This window comes from Henckelia pumila, chromosome 4 (genome assembly GCF_033568475.1).
Source record: "Henckelia pumila isolate YLH828 chromosome 4, ASM3356847v2, whole genome shotgun sequence".
Taxonomy (NCBI): domain Eukaryota; kingdom Viridiplantae; phylum Streptophyta; class Magnoliopsida; order Lamiales; family Gesneriaceae; genus Henckelia; species Henckelia pumila.
In genome coordinates this window covers 128,742,671-128,769,750 of record NC_133123.1, presented here as the reverse complement: position 1 = coordinate 128,769,750, position 27,080 = coordinate 128,742,671, and the positions used below count along the sequence as shown (strand labels likewise).

General features: G+C 34.7%; 1 protein-coding gene and 1 pseudogene across 1 annotated transcript; both read right to left on the bottom strand.

Annotated features, from left to right (window-relative positions):
• LOC140861730 (glycerophosphodiester phosphodiesterase GDPDL6-like) overlaps positions 1–14,131 on the bottom strand; it is a 54,110-nt pseudogene extending 39,979 nt beyond the window's left edge.
• An 8,229-nt stretch (positions 14,132–22,360) lies between these two features.
• LOC140866656 (uncharacterized) lies at positions 22,361–24,558 on the bottom strand. The gene is made up of 3 exons (XM_073271685.1): positions 24,458–24,558; positions 23,419–23,639; positions 22,361–22,668 (listed from the first exon to the last, which is right to left on the bottom strand). The coding sequence occupies exons 2-3, from the start codon at positions 23,619–23,621 to the stop codon at positions 22,482–22,484; spliced, it is 390 nt and encodes a 129-aa protein (XP_073127786.1). The 5' UTR covers positions 23,622–23,639; positions 24,458–24,558; the 3' UTR covers positions 22,361–22,481.
• Between the last annotated feature and the right edge of the window lie 2,522 nt (positions 24,559–27,080).

Below are 27,080 nucleotides of genomic sequence, written 5' to 3'. Positions count from 1 at the left end.
ATCGATCCCATTATCTAATCGACCCGTGGTTGCCAATCACGAGTCTAATTCCAATCCTAGGTGATATGCAAGTATGCAATGCAATCCTATTACATTGAGCTTCAATTTACATTTATTCGGTCTTTTTCGTCTGCTGGGCCCACCGTTGTCTTCAAATCTTTATCTCCCACTAAGTCTAACAAATTTACAATAAATTTCGATGACAAGTAGGGGATACATATTTAAGGGGTGGGAACGGGCTATAAACCAAGCCCACTTTTTATTACAAATAACAATTCAAATTGGGCTATAAACCAAGCCCATTAATAAAACTCAACAACAATAAAACCAAATGTAAATCACCTAACATACACCTAAAACATTGATCATGGCAATCGATCATCCTTTTATCCAATAATTAATTCAATAATTAAAACATTGGATAACATGCAATGGCATCATAATTAAAAGATAAAATCATATTTTATCTAATACATACATAAGATCATATCTTATCATCAATTGTACCAAAATAATTAATTTTATAAAATCTAATTTAACGGATAAGATTTACAAATTTTCCAAAGATTTAAATTTATCCAAAAATCAATTTTAAAAAAAATTTCGGACTCAAACAATTTGATCCGATGCCTCGTGGACCAATCAAAAACAATTTTCGATCATACCAAAAACTAAAATTCCAAAATATTAAAATTTTAATTAAAAAATAAATTTTAATTTTTCCTGGCTGCCCGGGACATTCCCGGGCAGCCCCCCTCCTCCACGTGGGACAGGGCTGCCCACGTGGAGGCGGGCAGCTTCGTCGCTGCCTGTGGGCAGCGATTTGCCCCTGTTCCATCAAAATTTTAATTTTTTTTAAAATTCGTTTTGTTTTCAAAAAACCGAGGCCAAATATTTTGTACAATCGATTAATTTAATCGTTAGATCTGAGCAACCTGGCTCTGATATCACTGTTGGAAAAAACGTGTTCAGATCAATTAAGAATTGATACCCGGTACAGCGGAAGTTTAAAATTTTTTTATTTTTCGATATGGAACGATTCCATATCATGGGTATCAAAACTTTACGATTAAATTATGCAAGTAAAAATAAAATTACAATTAAATTTTTACCTATTCAAGCAACGGCTTGATTATGGACACCAACAGAATTTAATCTGCTCTTCTTGTATATCCCGGGAACCGATGGCTTCACGATCAATCTCCGGAATCAGGTCCACGAACAGAAAACAGAAACCCTCTGATTGATTGCACTAGAAATCAATCAGATGTTTATCGAAGAGAATAAACAGATTTGATCTGTTAATTCAGAATGTAATTTTTCACAAAAATCACAGACCGAATTTTCTCTAAAGGGACAGAGGAATTTTCGAAAATCCCGTTGAAAATATATGTGTGATTTCGAAAATTGCAAGAGAGGAATTCTTATGATTTTCGAACACTACACATGTATTTATAGATAATTTTTAGACTAGATTAAGTTATGATTGTATTAGGACTCTAACTCCTTAGGGCCCACAATCCATAACTCAAGCCCAACAAGCCAAGCCTGTTAATATAGAAATTAATATAAAATTCATCGTGACTCCGATTGATAAACTGATTTCACCAATGTGCACAGAAACCATTTCTGCATCTTTTAGAGTCAAGATAATTTTTCTGAATCCAAATTCAGTGATTTCCAAAAATGCCCATCCCTATGTCATTTTAGGAAATTCCACTCCCTTTTAGTTAAGAAGTCCAACTTCTCTTTCATTAAATTTAACTCTTTAAATTTAACTATCTCAACGGGGTTTAGTAATCCATTACTTGTGTGACCCTCAATGGTTCAGGGATACAGCTAGCCGTGGGCTCACAACTCCTTGTGACTCGGAACAACAATTTCCGACTTGCCCAACGAATCATGGTAAGAGCATCTAGCAACATCGCCCCATGATTCCCTAGGTATCACTGATAGTGCCTGCAAGAACCTGTAGATTTTGGTTAGCGTACAGTACGGTCCCTTCATCCATATATCCCGATCGAATCAACAACCATTGGTGCATCGAGAGTCGTTCGAGATTCGATAACTATGCATTACATCGTGGAAATCAAATAGTGACATCGCATGTGTTACTAGGAAAACCGAGTAACCTAAAACACATCATGTACTCTGGCCAGAGATTCATCACACTAATATCTCCTCAGATCGCATAGGATATCCACACTCGCAAGTATGTGGTGAATCCTTGACAACAAAGCATCGACTCCTATATGTGTCGTAACTGTACCCAATCCTGACACCTGATGACCCCAATAGAGTCGGTAAACGAGTCAAAGTACAGTACTAGCATATAGAGTCTCAATGATGTTTCAAGTAGTAAGGACTAATGGTGTCCAACCAAAACCGCGGACTTTATCCATTCGATAAGTGATAACCACTTGAAAAGTTCGAATAGGGTAGTTCGATCATTCATCATATGAATATCCATTTGCATGCTTTGAACATCTCCATGTCCATTACCAATGAAACGTGGTACTTGGCATCACAAATGCTAGTCTCAATCTCGAGCGATCCTTATCCTTATTAGCGGACGGCTCAATTGACTAGGAACTGTTTAGAATATACAGTGACTATAAGATATGTTTCATAATAGTGATCTCTCTTTATTCACTATCTCATCTTACTTACACTATAGTATATTCAAGGTTTTTATTAAAACATCAATAGTATATCACAATATAACAATATGAAGAAAGACAAAGAAAATGTCATTAATGAATGTAAATTATATTAAACAAAGATTGTTTATACATAGAGTCATAAAAGCCCTTAGCCACAAGTTGGCTAACCGGGCACCCACTCTTTCAGAGGCGTGTAGGGAAGAAGGTGAAGTGAAGAGGAAGGCCAACACTTGCTTAAATATCTATTTAAGTCCAAAATTGCATTTTAGTCCCAGAAAAATTCAAAATTTGCAAAAAGGACCCTGATCAAAATCAAGTCGGCTCTTGAACTCTGGAATCTCCGATTATCTCAAATAAAGTTAATTAAGATAAAATTGGGGCGTTACAAATTCCTCTCTTCTCTCTGATTCCTAAGCCTTCTAACTCAGATCTAGGAAGATCTAGGCGTCCTATCGGTAATCCGGAAGTGGCTTAGTGATCTAGGCGTCGTCGCGGAGCTATGACCTAGTTTTGAGGCTATCGACAGCAAAGGGCTAACGACGGACGCAGGTATAGCTATGGCATCCTAAAAATATTTAGGAGTACGCTTTAGCTTAGTTAAGACTTTTAGAGCTTTATTGCTGATGCATGGATATTTGCATTGTAGTAGCAGTAGACTGGACTAGTAGGCTTGGAGTATAGGCCAGTGGAGCTAGGTTTGTCCAGCAGTGTTAGAGGTACGTAAGTACTGACCGAGATAGCCGACATGATATATTTGCATGTATGTTGCATGAGTATGTGCTATATATTTTATCATGTTTTAGCATGTTTTACCGTCTTAGCACATGCATGATTTTACGTATGACTGTATCTGGAGAGATGTGAGTCATTGAAAGTCTCCATAGGGAACTATGATCTCATTTTTGGACTCGAGTCAGGTATGACAGTTTCCATATGGGGCTTGTATCCTGTTTTGGATTCGGGTCAGGATGGGGTTGGCTCAGCCCTGATATGGAGTATACGAGTACCCCGCGGAGCCACTCTCTAGCCGGTACTGTATATTCTCGGTGCCATGAGCAAGTGTTTTCACTTGAGCTTTAAATCATCTGTGTGCGCATATTTGTATTTATATCATTGCTTCGTATTGAGCGTTCTAGCTCACGCCCCTGTGTTTGGGTATTCGTTGTGTACTTTGTGGCGGGGCAGGTTTGAGGCTGGATGGTCCAGGCGGCTCTCAATAGGATTGAGCTTGAGAGGGTGTGAGGTTGTAGAGGGTAGGGATTTATTTACCCTGAACCTTCGATTTGGTTGTATAACAGTACTTATACACTTGTGATATCGTCGGTTGTATTCTGCCGATTGGATTTGTTGTATTTTAATTATCCGCACTTTACGCTTTAAGCTTTTATTGCGTGCGCTTTTACTGTAACTCTGATTAGGTAGTGGATCCGGGTTGGGTCACTATAGAAGCAGTCAAAGGGAAATCTGTCAAAAAACCATCAACCAAAAATTGAGAATTTTGTAGAATTGAATGTACTCTCTGGTGGGATCGTAGCTGTAATTATAACTCAAATAGTTATCATTAGCAAAATCCAAAGCGTAAACCGTAAGGCCTTGCTTGTGAGTCTTGTACGAGGTTTGTTCCAAGCTGCAAGACTCTTGCCTTGTCCATAGGCCAAATGTATGACTGAGGTACAAAAATCCCAGATGCAATAGATTTGATCAGAGAGAGCTTGTTAGCAAGTAAACCGTACGTCTCGTTAGTCATGGGTTCTTGAACATCTTGTGCAAGAAACTGGAAAATGATTTTTGTTTTGGCCGCCCCCAACTTTGGTCGAATGCTCTTCAAGAAACCTATCTCAGGAGATGAGATGAACTCTGGTAATACATCAGTTCTCTCTAGCAGAAACTTCTCCGGACTAATTTTATTTTGCTGATAGAAGTGAAAGAGTGGGTGCCCGGTGAGCCAACTTGTGGCTAAGGGCTTTGATGACTCTTTGTATAAACAATCTTTTGTTTAATATTATTTACACTTTTATTAATGGCAATGACTTTATCTTTCTTCATATTGTTATATTGTGATATACTATTGTTGTTTTGATAAAGACCTTGAATATACTATAGTGTATGTAAGATGTGGTAGAACATGGGGATGTCTATCATGAAACACATCTTATAGTCACTGTATATTCTAAACTGTTCCTAGTCGATTGAGCCGTCTGATAATAAGGATAAGGATCGCTCGAGTTTGAGACTAGCATTTGCGATGCAGAGTACCACGTTTCATTGGTAAGGAACATAGAGATGTTCGAAGCATGCAAATGGATATTCATATGATGAATGATCGAACTACCCTATCCGGACTTTCCAAGTGGTTATCACTTATCGAGTGGATATAGTCCGCGGTTTTGGTTGTACACCATTAGCCCTTACTACTTGAGACATCATTGAGACTCTATATGCTAGTATTGTGCTTTGACTCGTTTACCGACTCTATTGGGGTCATCAGGTGTCGGGATTGGGTACAGTTACAACACATATAGGAGTCGATGCTTTGTTGTCAAGGATTCACCACATACTTGCGAGTGTGGATATCCTATGCGATATGAGGAGATATTAGTGTGACGAATCTCTGGCCAGAGTACATGATGTGATTTAAGAAATGGTTTCTTAGTAGCACATGCGATGTCACTATTTGATCTTCAAGATGTATTGCATAGTTATCGAATCTCGAGCGACTCTCGATATACCAATGGTTGTTGATTCGATCGGGATATATGGATGAAGGGACCGTACTGTACGCTAACCAAAATCTATTGGTTCTTGTAGGCACTATCAGTGATACCTAGGGAATCATGGGGCGATGTTTCTAGACGCTCTTACCATGATTCGATGGGCAAGTCGGAAATTGTTGTTCCGAGTCACAAGGAGTTGTGAGCCCACGGCTAGCTGTATCCCTGAACCATTGAGGGTCACACAGTGTAATGGATTTTTAATCCCCGTTGAGATAGTTAAATTTAAAGAGTTAAATTTAATGAACAAAGAAGTTGGACTTCTTAATTATGAGTAGAGGAGTAAGATTTCCTAAAATGACATAGGGATGGACATTTTTGGAAACCACTGAATTCGGATTCAGAAAAATTTATCTTGACTTTAAAAGGTGCAGAAATGGTTTCTGTGCACATTGGTGAAATTGGTTTATCAATCGGAGTCACGATGAATTTTATATTAATTTCTGAACATGCGGGCTTTGCTTGTCGGGCTTGAACTTATGACTAATGGGCCCTAAGCTGTTAATGGCCTACATTATAAATAAGTTATTGCAGTACAGAAATTAAACATAACAGGTCATAAAATAATTTTCGAAAACCCTAATTTTATTTATTGTGGCCGCCGCCCCCTCCCCTCTGCTTGAAAAACCCAGCCTGTGAATTTTGAATTTGCAGTCTGGTTTAACGGATCAAATTCATTAATCTCTTCGTAGAAACTTCTGATAGATTTTCTAGTGCAATCTATCAGAGGGATTAAATATCCGTTCGTGGACCTGATTGAAGAACAGTTCGTCCATCAGTTCCAGGGATATACAACAAGAGCAGAGAAATCTGTTGGTGTCCAAAATCTCGATTCGAGATTAAAGGTAAAAATTTTATAATTGTTATTTAATTTTTACACACACAATTTAATCGTAAGGTTGATACCTATTATGGAATCGTTCCATACAAAATTTTTAAACTTCCGCTGCACCGGGTATCAATCCTAATTGATCTGATCACCGCGTTTTCCAACAGTGGTATCAAAGCCAGGTTGCTCAGATCAAGCGATTAAATTAATCGATTGTACAAAAAAATTTTAGGCCTCGGTTTTTGAAACAAAATAAATATTTTAAAAATAAAAATATTTTTTTTTCGGGCAAAAACCCGGGCAGCGATTGGATCGCTGCCCGGGGCAGGGGCAGCGATCGTCACTGCCCGGCCCGGGAATGTCCCGGGCAGCCCGCGAAAAAAAATTAATTTTTAATTTTTAAATTAAATTTTAATATGTTAAAATTCTATTTTTGGTCCGATCGAAAATTGTTTTGATTGGTCCACGAGGCGTCGGATCGAATTGTTCGAGTCCGAAAATTTTTAAAATTGATTTTTGGATAAATTTGAATTTTTGGAAAATTTTAATATTTTATCCTTTAATTGAATTTTGAAATTAATTATTTTTGGTACAATTGATGATAAGATATGATCTTATGGATATATTGAGTAAATTATGATTTTATGTATAAAATTGGATTTTATAGATAAAATATGATTTTATTTGATAAAAAGATAAAATAAGATTTTATATATGAAATATGATTTTATCCTTTTAAATTTAAATTGCCATTGCATGTTATCCAATAAATTAATTTGAATTAAATGTTATTGGATAAGGATGATCGATTGCCATGACCAATTTTGTAGGTGTATGTTAGGAATTTACATTTGTTTTTATTGTTGTTGGTTTTATTAATGGGCCTGGTTTATGGCCCAATATGAATTGTCATATGTAATAAAAGTGGGCTTGGTTTATGGCCCGTTCCCACCCCTTAAAAATGTATCCTCTACTTGTCATTGTTATTTATTGTAAATACATTAGATTTAGTGGGAGATGAAGATTTGAAGACGGTGGTGGGCCCAGCAGACAATAAAGACAGAAGAAATGTAAATTGGAAGCTCAATGTAATAGGATTGCATTGCATACTGCATATTACCTAGGATTGGACTAAGACTCGTGATTGGCAACCACGGGTCGATTAAAAATGGAATCGATCATCCTATATAATATGTGATATTATAGTTGTATGCATGTTTTAGACAAAATTGTGTGAATCCGACAAGCATACAAAATTTTAAAAATGATGAGACAAATTTTCAAAATTAAAATCCCTCATTTTAAATATGATTTAAAATTGATATCAAGATAAATAAAAGAAATTTAAATTTTTTTAAATGTTCCTACCTTCCATCAACGATCAATGTATGAGATGCTACCCGCGGATACGGTCCGGCTCATATTATTGGGGGGGCCCGTTCGTCGGAAAGCTGTACATTGGATCGACACATGTTGTAAGTTGGGTGGAACTCCCATGGGATCGGCTCATATTATTGGGGGATCCACATGGCGACCGTCCATCACAACTTAATATTGATGGGTCATCTTGACATGTCACAATAAACGGCGTCATATTATTGGGCCCTTATTGGACATGAGGTAAAAACGTGGAGGTTGCTTTGGAAGCAATTGGGCTCTACCTTTTGAAAATTATGGTTGACTGATATTATTCTGGACCATAGTTTGTCAATTGGACTCCAGGTTATCACTAAGGAAAATAGCTTCCCGTTTTCACTAGAGGGTAGTGAAATCGTTAAAATAGTGGGAGTGAGATTCGTAAAATAAATTTCGCCTATTTTATGTCTTAGTAAATTCATTAAACAATCATCGATTATTATCTGTTTCAACTCAGTATTTCATTACAATGAATTCGTAATCCACATGTTCTCGAACAAAACAAACTTACTGGCGCAAACAATACAGAATGATTCCATAAGTTAAGATTGTCCTAAGTTCGGAAAAGATTTTCTAAGTGTTAGAAAAGGCTTCTCCGAAAACAACCTCGGCTGATGTAACTGCCGAAAGGTTGGCCGAACTAGAGAAATGGTTGGACCATGATCTCAAGGCCAAATGTTACATGCAAAATTGGACAAGTCTAAACAAGTTTGCCATCACTGCATGAAACCCGGTCATTGAAAACGTAACTGCAAGGAATACCTCGAGCAGTTGCGAACTGAAAAGGGTATGTTTTACATTGAAATAAATGTTTTTCTTAATACTACTTCTTAGGTATTGGATACCAGATGTAGATCTCATATTTGCAATGAGTTGCAAATGATGACAAGAAGTAATAGGCTAAGGATGGGTGAGACCCAGTCAAGGCTCGGGAATGGTTCTAGAGATAAATCCAAAGCTATAGGAGACATTTATTTAATTTTGCAGAACAATTTTAAGTTATTTTTGAGAGATGTTTTATTTGTTCCAGATTTGATTAAAAACATTATTTCTGTTTCTATGCTTGATAGAGATGGTTATTCTTGCAATTTTGTAAATAGGATTTTCAATATTTACAAGAATGAATGTTTGATTGGAAATGGACAACTTGAAAACGATCTATATAACTTAAAACTAAAAGACGTTCCAATAAATTATGTTGATAAACCGGCAACAACAAACAAAAGGAAAATCGATAGTCAAAACCCGGCAAACCTTTGGCATGCTAGGCTAGGTCATATTTCCTCAAGGAGGATGAACAAGCTAGTGGAAGAGGGCATGTTTGATATGTCTGATATTAACTCTCTACCTACTTGTGAATCCTGCCTGAAAGGAAAAATGACTAAATCTCCTTTTAAGGGGAAACCTGAGCGTAGTCAAAATCTGTTGGATTTGATCCATACAGATGTTTGTGGTCCATTTAGAATTGGTACTAAATTTGGCCACACCTACTTCATTACCTTTACTGATGATTATTTTAGGTATGGGTATTTATATTTAATGAAATATAAGTCTGAAGCATTTGAAAAGTTCAAAGAATTCAAGGCTGAAGTAGAAAACAAGCTAGGTAAAAGTATTAAAGCACTTCGATCAGATCGAGGTGGAGAATACTTGAGTACCGAGTTTTTGGACTATCTGAAAGAGAATGGGATTCTCTCTCAGTGGACTCCTCCTATGACACCACAGCTGAATGGTGTATCGGAGCGTCGTAATCGAACTTTGTTGGACATGGTTCGATCCATGATGAGCTTCACTGAGCTTCCACCTTCGTTTTGGGGCTATGCGCTTGAAACGGCGGTATTGTTGTTGAACAACGTCCACACTAAAGCAGTGGACAAAACACCATACGAGTTATGGAATGGCAAAGCTCCTAAGTATTCGTACTTGAGGATTTGGGGATGTCCTGCTTACGTGAAGCAGACAGTGGGAGATAAGTTGGATAGTCGATCCACCTTATGTTATTTTGTAGGGTATCCGAAGAATTTAATCGGATATTATTTCTATTATCCTGCTGAAACAAAGGTGTTTGTTTCAAGGAATTCCACCTTCTTGGAGAAGGAGTTCTTATTGGATAAGAAAGGCGAGATGATGGAACTCGAAGAAATTCGAGAAGAACCCGAAATACAAAATAATGATCCTACACCTCAGGAACCATTGATAGACACGCCTATACCTAGAAGATCCGAGGACTTCTAGACCTCTTATTCGATATGGTCTTCTTCTTGAAGGGGATCAAGATGAACCCGATGTTGGATGTGATCCAAGAAACTTCAAGGAAGCAATTTCTGATGCGGATTCAAATTTATGGCTTGAAGCTATGCAGTCGGAAATAGATTTGATGCATACAAACCAAGTTTGGTCTTTGGTAGATCCTCCCGATGGAATTGTTCCAATAGGGTGTAAATGGATCTACAAGAGAAAGCTTGGGCCTGATGGTAAGGTATTGACCTACAAGGCGCGATTGGTGGCAAAAGGTTATACTCAAAGACAAGGAGTTGACTATGATGAAACCTTTTCACCAGTTGCAATGTTCAAGTCCATAAGAATCCTTATTGCCATAGCTGCTTGGTATGACTATGAGATATGGCAAATGGATGTGAAGACTGCTTTTCTTAATGGAGACATTAAGGAAGAAATCTATATGAAGCAGCCTGAGGGGTACACATCATGGGAAGCGAGCATAAGGTATGCAAGCTTCAGAGATCAATTTATGGTCTAAAACAAACATCAAGAAGTTGGAACCAGAAATTTGATGAAACAATAAAGGATTTTGGTTTCATCAAGAACCCGGAGGAACCATGCGTGTACAAGAAAGTAGTTAAGGATGCTGTGACATTCTTAGTACTTTATGTTGATGACATCCTACTAATTAGAAATGACGTAGGGATGTTGCAGTCAACAAAGATATGGTTATCAGGTAGATTCTCGATGAAGGATTTGGGTGAGGCATCCTATATTCTTGGGATACAGATCTATAGAGATAGATCTAAGAGAATGATAGGACTCACTCAATCAACCTACATCGACACCATATTGAAACGGTTTTCAATGGATGGGTCCAAGAGAGGACATCTACCCATGTGTCATGGAGTTTCTCTATCCAAGTCTATGTGTCCCAAGACTGATGAAGAGATAGAGAAAATGGCACATGTACCATATGCGTCAGCCATAGGTAGTATCATGTATGGGATGATATCTACCAGACCGGATGTAGCATTTGCTCTGAGTGTCACGAGCAGATATCAAGCTAATCCCGGTCAAATGCATTGGAAAGCCGTGAAGGACATTCTTAAGTACTTACGAAGGACTAAGAATATGTTCATGGTATATGGAGGAAGAGAACTAAAATTGGAAGGCTATACCGACTCTAGCTTCCAAAGTGACGTGGATGACTCGAAGTCAACCTCTGGATTTGTGTTCATGCTCAATGGCGGTGCTGTCTCTTGGAAGAGTTCCAAGCAGGACACCACAGCGGATTCCACCACTGAGGCAGAATACATTGCAGCATCAGCTGCTGCTAAAGAGGCCGTTTGGATGAGGAATTTCGTCCAAGAGTTGGGCGTCATTCCTGAAGTTGTTGGTCCAGTCCCGGTGTACTGTGACAACACGGGTGCCGTTGCTCAGGCAAAGGAACCAAGGTCTCATCAAAGATCCAAACACGTACTGAGGAAATACCACATCATCCGGGAGATTGTGGAAAGAGGAGACATCACTGTCGAAAGAGTGGCCTCTGCAGACAATATCGCTGATCCACTTACTAAGCCCTTGCCAGGACCATTATTTGACAAACATCGCGAAGCAATGGGTCTATGTAGTATGACTAGTTGGCTATAGGGCAAGTGGGAGATTGAAAGAGTGGGTGCCCGGTGAGCCAACTTGTGGCTAAGGGCTTTGATGACTCTTTGTATAAACAATCTTTTGTTTAATATTATTTACACTTTTATTAATGGCAATGACTTTATCTTTCTTCATATTGTTATATTGTGATATACTATTGTTGTTTTGATAAAGACCTTGAATATACTATAGTGTATGTAAGATGTGGTAGAACATGGGGATGTCTATCATGAAACACATCTTATAGTCACTGTATATTCTAAACTGTTCCTAGTCGATTGAGCCGTCCGATAATAAGGATAAGGATCGCTCGAGTTTGAGACTAGCATTTGCGATGCAGAGTACCACGTTTCATTGGTAAGGAACATAGAGATGTTCGAAGCATGCAAATGGATATTCATATGATGAATGATCGAACTACCCTATCCGGACTTTCCAAGTGGTTATCACTTATCGAGTGGATATAGTCCGCGGTTTTGGTTGTACACCATTAGTCCTTACTACTTGAGACATCATTGAGACTCTATATGCTAGTACTGTGCTTTGACTCGTTTACCGACTCTATTGGGGTCATCAGGTGTCGGGATTGGGTACAGTTACAACACATATAGGAGTCGATGCTTTGTTGTCAAGGATTCACCACATACTTGCGAGTGTGGATATCCTATGCGATCTGAGGAGATATTAGTGTGACGAATCTCTGGCCAGAGTACATGATGTGATTTAAGAAATGGTTTCTTAGTAGCACATACGATGTCACTATTTGATCTTCAAGATGTATTGCATAGTTATCGAATCTCGAGCGACTCTCGATATACCAATGGTTGTTGATTCGATCGGGATATATGGATGAAGGGACCGTACTGTACGCTAACCAAAATCTATTGGTTCTTGTAGGCACTATCAGTGATACCTAGGGAATCATGGGGCGATGTTGCTAGACGCTCTTACCATGATTCGATGGGCAAGTCGGAAATTGTTGTTCCGAGTCACAAGGAGTTGTGAGCCCACGGCTAGCTATATCCCTGAACCATTGAGGGTCACACAGTGTAATGGATTTTTAATCCCCGTTGAGATAGTTAAATTTAAAGAGTTAAATTTAATGAACAAAGAAGTTGGACTTCTTAATTATGAGTAGAGGAGTAAGATTTCCTAAAATGACATAGGGATGGACATTTTTGGAAACCACTGAATTCGGATTCAGAAAAATTTATCTTGACTTTAAAAGGTGTAGAAATGGTTTCTGTGCACATTGGTGAAATTGGTTTATCAATCGGAGTCACGATGAATTTTATATTAATTTCTGAACATGCGGGCTTTGCTTGTCGGGCTTGAACTTATGACTAATGGGCCCTAAGCTGTTAGTGGCCTACATTATAAATAAGTTATTGCAGTACAAAAATTAAACACAACAGGTCATAAAATAATTTTCGAAAACCCTAATTTTATTTATTGTGGCCGCCGCCCCCTCCCCTCTGCTTGAAAAACCCAGCCTGTGAATTTTGAATTTGCAGTCTGGTTTAACGGATCAAATTCGTTAATCTCTTCGTAGAAACTTCTGATAGATTTTCTAGTGCAATCTATCAGAGGGATTAAATATCCGTTCGTGGACCTGATTGAAGAACAGTTCGTCCATCAGTTCCAGGGATATACAACAAGAGCAGAGAAATCTGTTGGTGTCCAAAATCTCGATTCGAGATTAAAGGTAAAAATTTTATAATTGTTATTTAATTTTTACACACACAATTTAATCGTAAGGTTGATACCTATTATGGAATCGTTTCATACAAAATTTTTAAACTTCCGCTGCACCGGGTATCAATCCTAATTGATCTGATCACCGCGTTTTCCAACAAGAAGAAATCCTACTGAAAATGACATCTCAAGATAAGCCAAAACATATTATGAACCTTAACGCAAACCAAATATATATGCGAAGATAAAGGGAGACCTGAATGTTCAGCCACATTCTTGGAGGAATTTTCAGTGGAATTGCATGTTCTCGTTGATTACCAATTGGGAAGGACTTATGATCGGTGTACCATCGTATACTTCTGTTCTTGTGTATATATTATGGTGTACTGCAGGAGAAGAAGTTTACATATCAAGACAGCTACAATAATCGAAATAAGCCCTTATTTTCATTACTTTACCATGCAGAGAACAGGACCTAGACCAATTCGTAGTTACAAAATCTTGATTTCTTGGGGTAAAGACTATAATTTATTGCTTACTACATCGAAGAGTGAAGGAAAAAATATGCATTATTTCAAGAACTTACGTCCTACTTTCTGGAAAATGACTTCGGCGGGGTAATCCAAGCCGAACGATCCATGGATTTTCTATCCATTTATGTTGTACACCTTTTCTCCTTTAGAATCCACATCTTGAATATTCGTTGTGTTCATAAGATTGATTTCAGAAACACAAAAACCTTAATTGTCCTTTCTAAAATGCAGATTGCAATACAAAATCGTTCCATGGAAAAAAAAATTAAATTCCAAATGAACTTCGAATGCAGAGAAATATGGTGGAGGTAATCTATGCCCACATAAATTCATAAATTCAGAGCCCATGATTCAAAATCAATCGCTTCGAAAAATTAAGAATTACTTACCCGCCAAAACAAATAAAGGCTGAAGACAACTGAAACTCACGAAGAACAGAACTCGCACTACTTCAATTTGCGACAAGGCTTCGAGTTGCACAAATCGGACTCGCAAAGTTTGATCCATACCATGGTTGATGTCGCCTGTGCCTGGACTAAAGGTCACGAAGATCGCCGGCCTGCTTACGACGGATTAAGGGCGGCGAGGGCGGCAGATTGGAGATTGGGTTAGGGCACCACGAGAAATCTTAGTTTGAGAATGAATGTAGGAAAATACTTATGTTTATTAGATATTAGATTTAATTTAATTTTTTTAAATAAAAAATTAAAGACAACATTTTTATTCAAATTGTTGTCTTTTTACCTTAAAAAAATTTCAGAAAGACAACATTTTTAACAAAAATTGTTGTCAATGAGCGTCTTTTTTAAAATTTGTTGTCTTCAATTTTAGAAAAACTCTCAAATACAACCGTTTTCGTTAAAATTGTTGTTAAAAGATAAAAGACAACAGTTTATCCTTAAAAATGTTGTCTTTTTACTATTGTTAATTCAGGATTTTTTTGTAGTGATATTTTTTTAGACTAATAACAAATTTTTTGATTTAAGAACTGTGCAATAGTCAAAATATTTCTATTTTAATTGAATAATAAGATCAAATATGTACAAAATGATTACTATAAAACAACTCGTCTAACAGTTTAGAGCTAACAATATTCATGATCAAATTGTTCAGAAATTTTTTTCTCAATTAATGGCATAACCAATTCATTCAATCTTTTCATATAACATGGTTTATTGAGAAAATATTTTTTGTTTATATTGGGCACGAGAAATATAATTTATATTTGAAAAAAATTGTCAAGAGACATAGGAATAATAAACTTCATAAATAAATTATTCAAAAAACCCAAAAATAATTTTAAAAAAAGTTTATATTAGGCAGTAGGCAAGGAAAAAATAATTTCCTGAGATATGAATGAAAAAAACCCAAAATAATTAATTTATATTGGATCAATTTACACTTTTATATAATAATTTTTTTTTCAAAATTATGGGCCCCGAAAAAAAAATGGGCCCTAGTCAGACGACTCTTCGGCCTCCAAATAGGAACGGCCCTGCTAGCAGCCTTGTATCTGATGAATTTGACCTGATGAATTTGACACCACACCCATTTCTTTTATATGTTATAATTTTTTATATTTTATAAAGAAACCTACGTCAAATTACAAATATATTTATCCTCTGATTAGTAATCTTGTTCCCAACGTAACGTTAACGTTCTGTCAAAGTTTCAAATAAACATGCTATAAAAAATACAGGAAACGGACCTAAAATAAACAAAATGTTAAATATGTTTTTTAAAAATAAAATTTTAATTAAATCCTACTTGATGTATAAAAAATTGGGAAAATTAAATAGACATCCTGCAGGCCGCAAGTAGTTACATATAAATTATAATTAAGTATAACAGCAGGGATCGAAAATTTGTTTAATTGAAGTGGTTATATATATTATATACACACTTAAAAAAAACGTTGGCTTTTACGACGAAGAAACCATCGCAAATTAATATTTTATTTACGATGGTTTTCAAAGACATCTTTAAATAAAATATCTCCTTTTATATTACTTTCACTAAATTTTGCGAAGCCATTGCAAATATTTTATTAATTACGATGATTTTGAAAGTCATCTTCAAACAATTTTTCTACGCAACCACGGGTGTAAGGGCGAAGCCAGAACTAGATACCGGAGGCCGGAGGGGCCAATAGCAAACTCGAAAAAGATTAAATATTTATTATATATAACAATAAAAATTTTAAATATATTATATTTGTATCAAATACTACATTAATATTCATCATAAAAAATTATAAATATATCATTATTTCTCGAATCTATTAGAATTTAGAATTCTCTTTGCAAATCACGAAAATCATCCACGAAATTCGATTCCGACGATCAATGTAGATGATGGTGCTCAACGATCATCGATAACAGTCGTCTTTGATACTTGAGAGGGTCATCAATAAAGGCCGTATATGATATTTGAGGCGTTTTAATGAAATCATCTCAAAACCGACAATTATATATGTATATATATAATTAATTTTCATTATACGATTAATTTTTGTAAAAACAAAAATTAAATTTGAATGTAATTTGAACCAACAACTTCGCAACAAATGTGATCGAGATACCGTCTCAAGTTTACTTGAGAATTTAAATAAAGTTCCCAATAATCAGTCAATTGAGAAATTTATAGTAAAACACGAACGATGCATTTGTGTGGACATCAATATATCGATGTAAGTTTTAAATTTTAATTTGGAGCAAATATTTTCTTTGGTCAGATAACAGCACTCGTCAAGCCTTAACTTATAACTGGTGCGACATGCACACGTCCGAAAAATGTAACTGGTAGAGAAAATCAAACTTTTTATTATTAATTAAACATTCACTTACTCCATTAACTCGACATTTTTTTAATCAATACACGAGGAACGTGTTAGTTGTTATAATTAAAATTTTTAATGATATACGTTGGATGACAGCCATGCAAGCATGCCATTTCAAAGAAATAAAAAGTCGTGGCGTGTGTATTAGATTAATGAAGACTTTATATTGGACACAAATAAAGTCACGACCTGCACAAGTTGCCAATGGGCCGTTCATATCAAAACTCATCCTATTAATTAAATGAGGATTTTCTCAAATACGTACCGACGTTAAATTACTATAATCAATTTTAGTCTTCTAATGAATATTAATCACAAAAAATTTGTTATTATATCAAATTACAAACATATTCTTTAAACCATTTAATTTATTCTCTATTCACTATCAATTTCTTCATCTCAAACTTTTTACTTTGTTTTCTAATCAATTTCGTACGAATTAAACTTTGAAACACGTCGATCCTATTTTGAACAAGCGTGAATTTCATTCCCCCCGCTCCCACTTAATCTTTTAAGCAAATAATTGTTACTTTATGATTATATTAATATTTTATTGTATATCCATATACATATGGCAAATCATTTTTGTCCATGTCATATCGTTGAATTGAATATATTGCCTCCAATTAATTGCTCTAATTTTATTTTTTATTTTTTCAAATATTTGACTTGATTATTGTACATTATGATTTTTATATAATTTTTAAGGTTCTTAAAAATTATATATGAACATTTGAAGTCGAAATATTAAGTGAATGATTTGCGAGTTATGACTGCAGTTGTAGAAGTATTTTTACGGATATATACGAGAAATTGGAACAGCAGCCTTACAGTGCACTTATTATTTGCATTCGAAATATAGGAGAACATCTTACTATTTTTATTTAGGATTTAGGATTTTTAAAATAGGAGAAGGGTATTTTAGTATTTTTGAATAATCTAAGACATACTGAAAAAAAATGTTTAGTAAAGAATGCCACTTCATGACTTTCAAATGGGTTACTTAGAGTAATCAATTTCTATTAATATTAATTACTTCACTAGCTAGATAAAATACCAACTTCTATATATCCATGAAAAGATTGCATTTTTGATCTTATATATTTGTTTCTTTAAAAAAAAAATTGGTTCTTCAAATTAATGAGGTTTCAGTCTTAATTCATTATATCTTTATTTTTTTAAAATCAATTTTAGTTATTTTTTTGAAGTAATGACTTTCAGATTTAGAATGACTAAAATTGTCAAAAACCAAAAGATAGATGATTGAAACTAGCTAAAATTTGATAACGTAGAAGTTAAAAAAACACAATATATACATATATAGACACATTACCAAATTATAATTTATTTTGTGTCTAAATATGATAGTATTTACAATGATGGACAAAGTAGGTAATTAATTATACGCATACATATATATGACGTAATAGTTGATTGATTTCCATGAATCTAAAAATGGAGACGTGAAAATTGAAATGGTGTATCATAAAAAAAGGCACACTTTGGAATGCGAGAATGGCTTGTTGCGAGCAGCGATTTTCCATTTACAGTAAAACAAGTACGGTTGCATTAATGCATAATCTCACGTAATTAAAAACGCAGGTTAATTTCCCTGACGAGAGATACTGTTTGTTTTCTACTCAACTTCTCCCTCTATCTGCACACACATGTTTTTCCCAAGTCGTCTCCTGAAATTAATATACCATTTTTGTATATAAAATACTAAACAAAATTACATATGTAGAATGTAATTAATAAATATCCAATGGCCATACATTTTGGACTATATATTAATTATATATCCAAAACAGAGATCTTAATCTTGAACTGATAAATATAGATATAATATTTGAGATATTTCTTGTTATATATATATATATATATAGTTGTATTACATCTTGGATTAAATCTTTATCTCACTTTGTGCTAGCTTTTAAGAGTGGAGTTAAGTCAAAGTCCATGATTTAATTAATATATGGCATTATCAGAGCTAAGACACACTATTTTATATATATATATATATATATATATATATATATATAGAGTTTTGTTATGCTGCCCACCTTCATGCCCACCTATGAGGTGACAATCATCCATTGGATTCATCTCATCCATTGGATGATTGTCACCTCATAGGTGGGCATGGAGGTGGGCAGCATAACAAAACTCTATATATATATATATATATATATAAAATAGTGTGTCTTAGCTCTGATAATGCCATATATTAATTAAATCATTGGACTCATGTACTGATGGATCAATATTTATTAATTAATTATTAATATTTTGCGAAGTGTGTCAACTGTCTGTCATTCTATGCTAGTTCGAGAGTGTTACTCATCGTGTAATTTTATAAATGATGTTCATATGCTAGTCTAAAATCAAATCACACGAGTCACTGTTCAGACGATCATACTTCATTTAAAATGCACCAGAGTTATTCCTTACCATAGCCAAAACTAGCAATATGCAACATATTTTTAACCCTGGTCTTCGTGTCAGGCAAAAGAATAGTACTAAACTTTTTTGAATCACTAGGGCTAGAAGACTATACCGTCATTTCCTCTGTTGTAATTTGAAAAACAATTAACATACATCCCTCAAATTAAATATAATAAAATTTGGTGATCAATATATATTTTATAAAGAATTATAAGTTGCATTAATGAGAATAATATGATCATTTGCAAAATATTTAATTAAAAAGCACAATCATGTGAGCAGGCATGCATCGTCCATTTTGGTTTAAAAACTGATATTAAAGAACATGCATATATAATAGAAGGATCCTTATACATGTTTGTTTTAAGAAGCTAATCTTTTACAGAAATTTAAACCGACACATTTGTCCAAAAATAACAAATAGAAACAGATAATAATTAATAATAAAATTGGTATAAGGGTAAAAATAATAATCTAGGAGACATATTTACGTTAGCGTGAATGAAGAAATTAGAAAGGAATATATTCTTACAAAAGCTTGCATGAATAAAGGTATCCCAAATCTTATCACTTATTCTTTGCTCCTGCTCCACATTCAATTACACCAGCTGCTCAAATCTTCATACTAATTAAATGCATGTTTCATTACTCGAAAAAAAAAATATTTAAATAAAAACAAATAGACAACGAAAACAAAATGCCCATCTAGCTAGGGTTTAATTCATCCTTCTACAATGAGAAAAAAAAAAAAAAGAACTTGTAATAAACAAACTCCAGCATGTAATTCATGAGGGGTGTGTGTGTGTGTGTGTGTGTGTAAGCTTCAAGATTTAGTCATGAGTGTTGAATTTGAAGAAACAAAATGATCACAAATATATATGCATGTGTGTGTAAATCTGTCTCTGCTGTGTGTGTGTATGTTTTGTATGTATTTACACAGAAACACACACACAGCAGAGACTTGTAAAACTGATATTGTATTTTGAGTGGCTTGTAAGCGGCTTGAGGGGTGGCTAGCTAGCTTGGACTAAAAAATTGAGGGGAATGAAGCCTGGTCCGACCAAACCGAACAAATTTAAAATTAGAAGAAGAATTTGTTACTTGATTTCGTCGAGCCAGACGACATTCCCCTCAATAAATCAAATGCAGAGAGCAAATTCTTCATGGTTTAATTTGGTTGCTGCAATGGATATATATATATCTGCTATTATGGATATATATATATATATATATATATATATATATGTATATAATGATGATATATATATTGATATGTAGGAGACGAAGAGAAAACGATAGAATGGGTAGGGCTACACTTAAAGCTGATCCATCCATATATACATATCATGGCATGTATGATGATTTTATGAGATGACAATGACAACACGGACAACTGTGGGCTCCTTTCTCAATCACAAATAGTACCATATTATTATTATTTTTATATTATATAATTGATTGCAATATCGATTCATATTTATAATTAAAGATAATATTTTTAGTGTAAAAAATAATTTTTTTTAATGAGTTGGGTCGAATTATAAATTCATCATACAAAATTGACTTCTGTATTTGTCTAATAAGAATTTATGCGTATATCTGATTTGCGATAAATTTGATTTATAGTAAAATAAGAGTGATCTTGAAAGTTTACAACCGTTTGAGAGCTTGGCCGTTCCGTGAGACCAAAATATACAACCGACGCTTATTGATAGATTAACAGGATTATTGGCCCCTTCACATGTTTTAAATGCAAACACGTATCCTTTTTTAAGTACAATTAAGTACAATTTTTATCCAGATGACAAAGATACAATGTAATTGTCCGTATTACAGACGTGATTTGAGCATGAACTAAAGATTTGCTTACCCATCCCGATTAGAGAAATTATAAAGAATCTTTTAAATCTACCTAGGGGTGCAATCGAGTCGAGCCGAGTATCATAATGCTTGAGCTCGAGCTCGACTCATATTTGACTACTCGAACTTAATCTTGAGCTCGATCGAGTAATTAATTTCGTACTCGAGCTCGAAAAATAAATAAATAAATATATATAAAAAATATATGAATAAATAAATATAATATAATATTATATATATTATATTTATACCTCAATCACATACATTTAAAACTCGAGCTCGAGTTCAATATATGTTCGAGTTACTTGAGCTCGAGCTCGATCAAACCGAGCTCGAGTCGAGTTTTGACCGAGCTACTCGCGATCTGCTCACGAGTAGCTCGGCTCGTTTGCATCCCTAAATCTACCTAAACAAATTAGAAAAACTATTTCCTGTTAGCGGCAATCGAATCTCAAGGCGGTTTTGTTCATGCCACCCGCAGGGTAGTACCCTGCGGATGATGTGTAACCCCATAATTGGTCAAAATTAGTGAGTTCCATGTGGGGCCCATAGATTTTGACCAATCATGATCCGCCACGCTACCCCCAGGGCACTACCCTAGGCTAGCATCGAACTAACCCCTCAAGGCCTCAACCTTAGCCATTGACTAAGACTTCGTCGGCAAATGCATACATGTACAATAGCATTGAACCCTGTACAAATTAGAAGGTTTCCAACTTTGAAAGAGAATTCATTGGGATTGTAGAAGGAAGGGGACTAGGATATGTTGCAAGGGGCAGTTAACTGGGTCATGTGTTTTTGTCGATTTTATCAACACTAAATCATTGCATATTAAACAAGGACAAAAAAAATAATCATAGTAATGTTAGTACAGTGTCTGTTCGTCCCAACATAATAATTTTGAGAGGCAGTGCGGTACTACTACTTTCTTGTATCATATATCATGTGTATTGTAGTAGCAAGAAGTTCTCTGTAAAAATAAATGGCAATCTTTTCGTTTTGTTTGTTCTTAAAAAAATATTCGTGCTTTTAAAACAAAATAAAATTGAAGTTTATTTATATTTTAACCTTTTATGTTTGGTTGTATCTTTTTTGTTGCACTCGGTAAATTAAAAGGTCTTCGACTATCCATTGTAAGTAAAACGAAGTCGGTTTCCTCATAAAAAAAAAAAAAAAAAAAAAAAAAAAAACTTATGTTAACACCTAACAATAAAATCGGTATTTTAAATTTAAATTTTCGTTTATTCTAAAAAATAATTCATTTTAAGATTTTATTTGGATAACATGCACCAAAAATATCATTATGTTTGACTTGATTTTGAATTTTGATTACAGTGTTCTGCCAGTTTTGCTCTTTAATTAGCATCTCTATCAGGAATCAAATTTGTACAAGTTCCAACCACTTCACTCGAGAGAGGATTCAGTCAACAAAGTATACTAATTATTGGGTCGTATTCAACATTAGTTTCTCAGCTTCAAAACTCTCAAAAAATCAAAATTAGGCATAAAGGCCTTCATTGGAAGGATAATGTGTGTCATTTTGAACACAGATTTTCAGGGGTAATAACCGGTAAATGTGAAGCCCCTTCCCACAATCTCGCCGGCACAAAACCATGCAAAACACTCGAGCCCAAATAAAGCCGCAATGCCAGCATCCTCAACCTTCAGCTCATGCCTGTGTTTCCACATATTCTTGACATGATCAAATTCCTTCCAGAATGACTCGGTACGACCTGGGATGCTGCGAACGGAGCAAACTAATAAAAACACATACATGGAAAAACATAAAATACATCCTTGTACAAATTCTCACAGCATGCTTGGTTTGACAAAGCTCAGTTGACAATCAGTAGCATAGTTCGCAATATGTGAACCGTCATAAACCAGAATAGCTAAGTATGACAACAAACACACCACATATTGATTACTTTCAGTAACCATACTATAACAGTTTGATCGATTTATTTAATTTTAAGTAATAACGTCAACGGTTTCTATACCATTAGCGACACAACATACACAAGTACCTACATAATAAACCAGAATGAGTCCCTTGTCACATTGAGATATCCGATGCACATGCTGGTGTGCAATACATGCAATTGATTGTCATAAACTAATGCATCGTGACATAAATGAATCTCAAATCGAAAATATGCCGACAGACACGATCTCAAGTTGTGATAAATTTTTTTTTAAAAAAAGACAAAAATCAAAGCAAGCTATGCGACCGTCCATAGAGTAAGGGGCAAACACAAAGATTACAATCTGATATGTAAAATGTAATGACAAAAACATAAAGCATCCTATACTGAAAAATGTTGGCTCATAAATAACACATTAAAATCAAAATTTTGTCAAATCTAAATAATCACAAAAGATGAGAGATCAAACTTTGGTTGTAACTTTGCAACGAATGGATTACATAATTTTCGAGTTCCAATGAAACACGTGAGTTCAAATTAAAAATAAATATACTGCAAGGAGCAACCTGGCAAGACGAGTGTAAAACAACTGCTTGGACAGCACATTACATTTCTCCACAGTTGGCGGCTCCACAATGTTCTGTTTGTTCTGCTCCAACAATTGCTTGTAGTAGGCGGTTCCATTCTTGGCCACGAATTGTGAAGCTTGGCAAGCCTTGGCTTGCACTTGCTGTAACTTGGATGCTATTTGCGGTAACTTAGATGCCATCACCCCCCAAAATAAATTCTACATGAACAGTTTCAAACAAAAAGTTAACAAGAATTGAGGTACTGACCAATCACAACAATGTGATCATCAATCCAACCCCATGGTTTGATTCATATTCAAGCAAAAATTAAGTCAGGCCTCTTGCACCTAAGCCACAGCTAATCTCGGTTCCACCTTTCAAAAATTCCACTAATAGGAAGATCAAGTGTGCAGCAATACGTCGGAATGAAAATTGAATTTTGAAAGCATATGGAATAACTCAACATTTAACAGCAAAAACAATGATCAATCAAACGACCGTCCAACCAAACAGATGACCATTTCACTTCAAACATTTTAAAAAAATAGCCAATTCTTGTGCGATAACTCAGGCTCCAAATCAATTCTTCATTTTAAAATTTTGTGAGAAAAGTTGTAAAGAAAGGATGTCTTTAATGAAATAGCCCATTCTTGTTTGAAGCTGAGATAGAGTCTAAATTAGTAAGAATAATAATTTACTCATCAATCGCCACATGGGCCATGGATGGTTAATTTACCTAAAGAGCATGCTCAAAAAAACATAACCACACACCTGAAGCTGTCAATTCATTAAAATTAATCTAATAAAAAAGCGTTAATGTAGAAGTAATCCGAGTTCCACATAATGCCATTCCTCAATAAGTCCACACTCAAAAAAAAGAAAAAAATAATCGAATTGACACCTAGCCGACGAACAAAAACTATCAAATCAAACCCCAGAATCAAATTATAGATCTGATCAACATTAACAAATGAAATCGTTGTTGCCAAAATCAACGCCGTGGTCGAGTCAAAACTACATAGAAGTATCAAGTTACCTTGATTCTGGCCGGAGGAGAAGCTCAATGGGCGAGGGTTTATCACTTCTCTCGCCGCTAAGCTGTTAGCTTTTTATGAGAAAAGAAACAAAATATTTAGCCCACTTGTTATTTACTCCTTGCCCAATTCGATCTAGGCCGCCAAAAACCGGCTTTTTGGCAGGTCGGTCGGCCCACAATCTGGGCGAATTAGAAATTCTCAATCCAATCTAGGTGACAAAAATAAATAAAAGTCATTATAATTGATTATAAATTTTATTTCATAAATAAATATTAATAGAAACATATTAATAAAAAATTAATTATTGATTTTATATGTGTAAATTTTATATAAAGTAATTAATACAAAAAAAATCACAACTTTCATTAAAAAATACATATATCACAATAAAAATAAAATAATAATTTTCCAGGCCCGTGGGATGGGCCGACTCGGCAGGCCTAACCCAAATTAACGGCTCTAATAATAATGTTGAAATATCTTTACTATTCTTTACTATTAATAGAAGAACATATTATAATAACTGCTGTGGATGACACCAAAATTTCTTTCTCAAATTGCCCCCCAAGGCTTTGGATGGATAGAATTCAATATGGACAAAATAGTAATTTATGCTTCTCCCACATTTTTTTCTCTCAAACCACTCCATATGTTCTATTTTCACATATTTCAAAAATTAAACCTTTTAACTTCTTTCAATCTTCTCAACCGCTCACATGACCTTTTTTATCCTCTTTCTTTCCGTCAGTTTTTTTACACACACAACGTGTAGCTGTGTATACCATGTTGCTAGTTTTAATAAAACTAGGTCATTTCGTTAAGGGATAATTGTACACACTTGGGATGGCAATGGGCCGACCCCACATTAAACCTGACCCACGGGACGAGTCCACAAGCGGGTCCGAGACGGATCCCGAATTTGGCCAAACCCATCCCGGACTCGCCCCCTCCCGCCAATGTATGTATATATATAAATATAAAATATATATGTAATATTAATAATATATAATTATATTTTTATACTAAATAATTAATATTTTATACATAATTTGAGTGTATAATATTATTGGATTGAAATGAATTTATTTTATGATAGTCTTAGTATGAAAATGTATCATTATAATGTTTTTGGCTAATAATTATTAATAAATTATAAATTGATAATTTTAACTTGTGTGAATATTTTTTTATCTTAAATATTATCAATATATATTTAAAATTAAATTTAATGAATTTTGTTAATTTAATAAATTTAAAATTATTTAATTTTTGACGGGTCCAACGAGTCTAATCTAGATTGGACCCGCCGGGTTTGCGGGGCGGGGCGGGGCGGGGCGGGGCTCAGGTTTAGCCAAACCCGCCCTGTTTCCATCCCTAGTATACACTACCCAGTGAAATACATAGATTACTAAAAATCCTTATGAAAACAGAATCATTTATTAGCTTCTTTTGTTTTTTAATCTTGAGCATACCTCTCAAATTTTGAGCACAACCCCTTGTTCGTACGTATTTTCAAAGGTTTTTGTGCTCAAAATTTCAAAACACAAAGGATTATAAACAATCAAAAGTTTTAAGCAATCTCATGATTTTACTGAGATAATAATTGCAATTATCCCTTTCGCTAATAATGCAATGAGTAGACCTAAAAATTTCACGAAAACTATTTTATAGGAGTTTTTATGTAATACTATTATATTAAAAAAATTAATCAACGTCATTTTGCTAATAATGTTGTTACATTAAGAATTATAATCAATTTGTTTTACTATCATTGAAGGAAAAATAAGCCATAATTTTTTTTACACATCACATTCTTAAGTTCAATTAATACATCTGATAACTAACATGGAAATTATTTGCTTTAATAATATAATTAATTTTTTTCATTATTTTATTTTATTTTGTTTTGAGAAGAACAGAAACCGTCAATTAAGATGCTTGAACAAACTCATAAAGTACAACTTATTGACTACACGTGCTAGCATACGTACAACTTCATTCGTGATCTACACCTATAATGTAAAGATAAAAAATCCAGAGTCTCGAGTGACCGAATTTCTAAGGCTAGCGTCTCCTCAGGTCTAAATATAAAGATATTATTAAATTAACTTTCAAGCAGAATTAATTAATATATACGTGGGATGATTTTCTTTCTTTTTTTTTTTTTTTTCTGAAATATTTTCCTTCTTCCTTTGAAAATTGATGAAATTCTATAGCCAAGCTATGGTCTCAAGTTGCCCAACAAATTCAAATTTATCGATTCAAAAGTAGTTGAGAAGTACACGAGCCAAGCTATCGAGCACCAATTTTTTCGCCAGTCAAGTTTGATCATTGTGCTAATGAACTCGATTCTTTCTTCACGGTTGAGATGTGCTTTCTATGATGGGTATATTTTATTCATCCCCAACCTTCAGCTCTTGCTTGTGTTTCCACATTTTCTTGACACAATAAAATTCCTTCCAGAATGACTGGGTACGGACTGGGATGCTGCGAATGGAACAAACTAAATAAAAAATAAAAAAAAATTACATCTTTGTACAAATTCACACAAAAGGTCAGTTAACAATTGGTAGCATGGTTTGCGATATGTGAACGATCATAAACCAGCCTAGCTAAGTACGA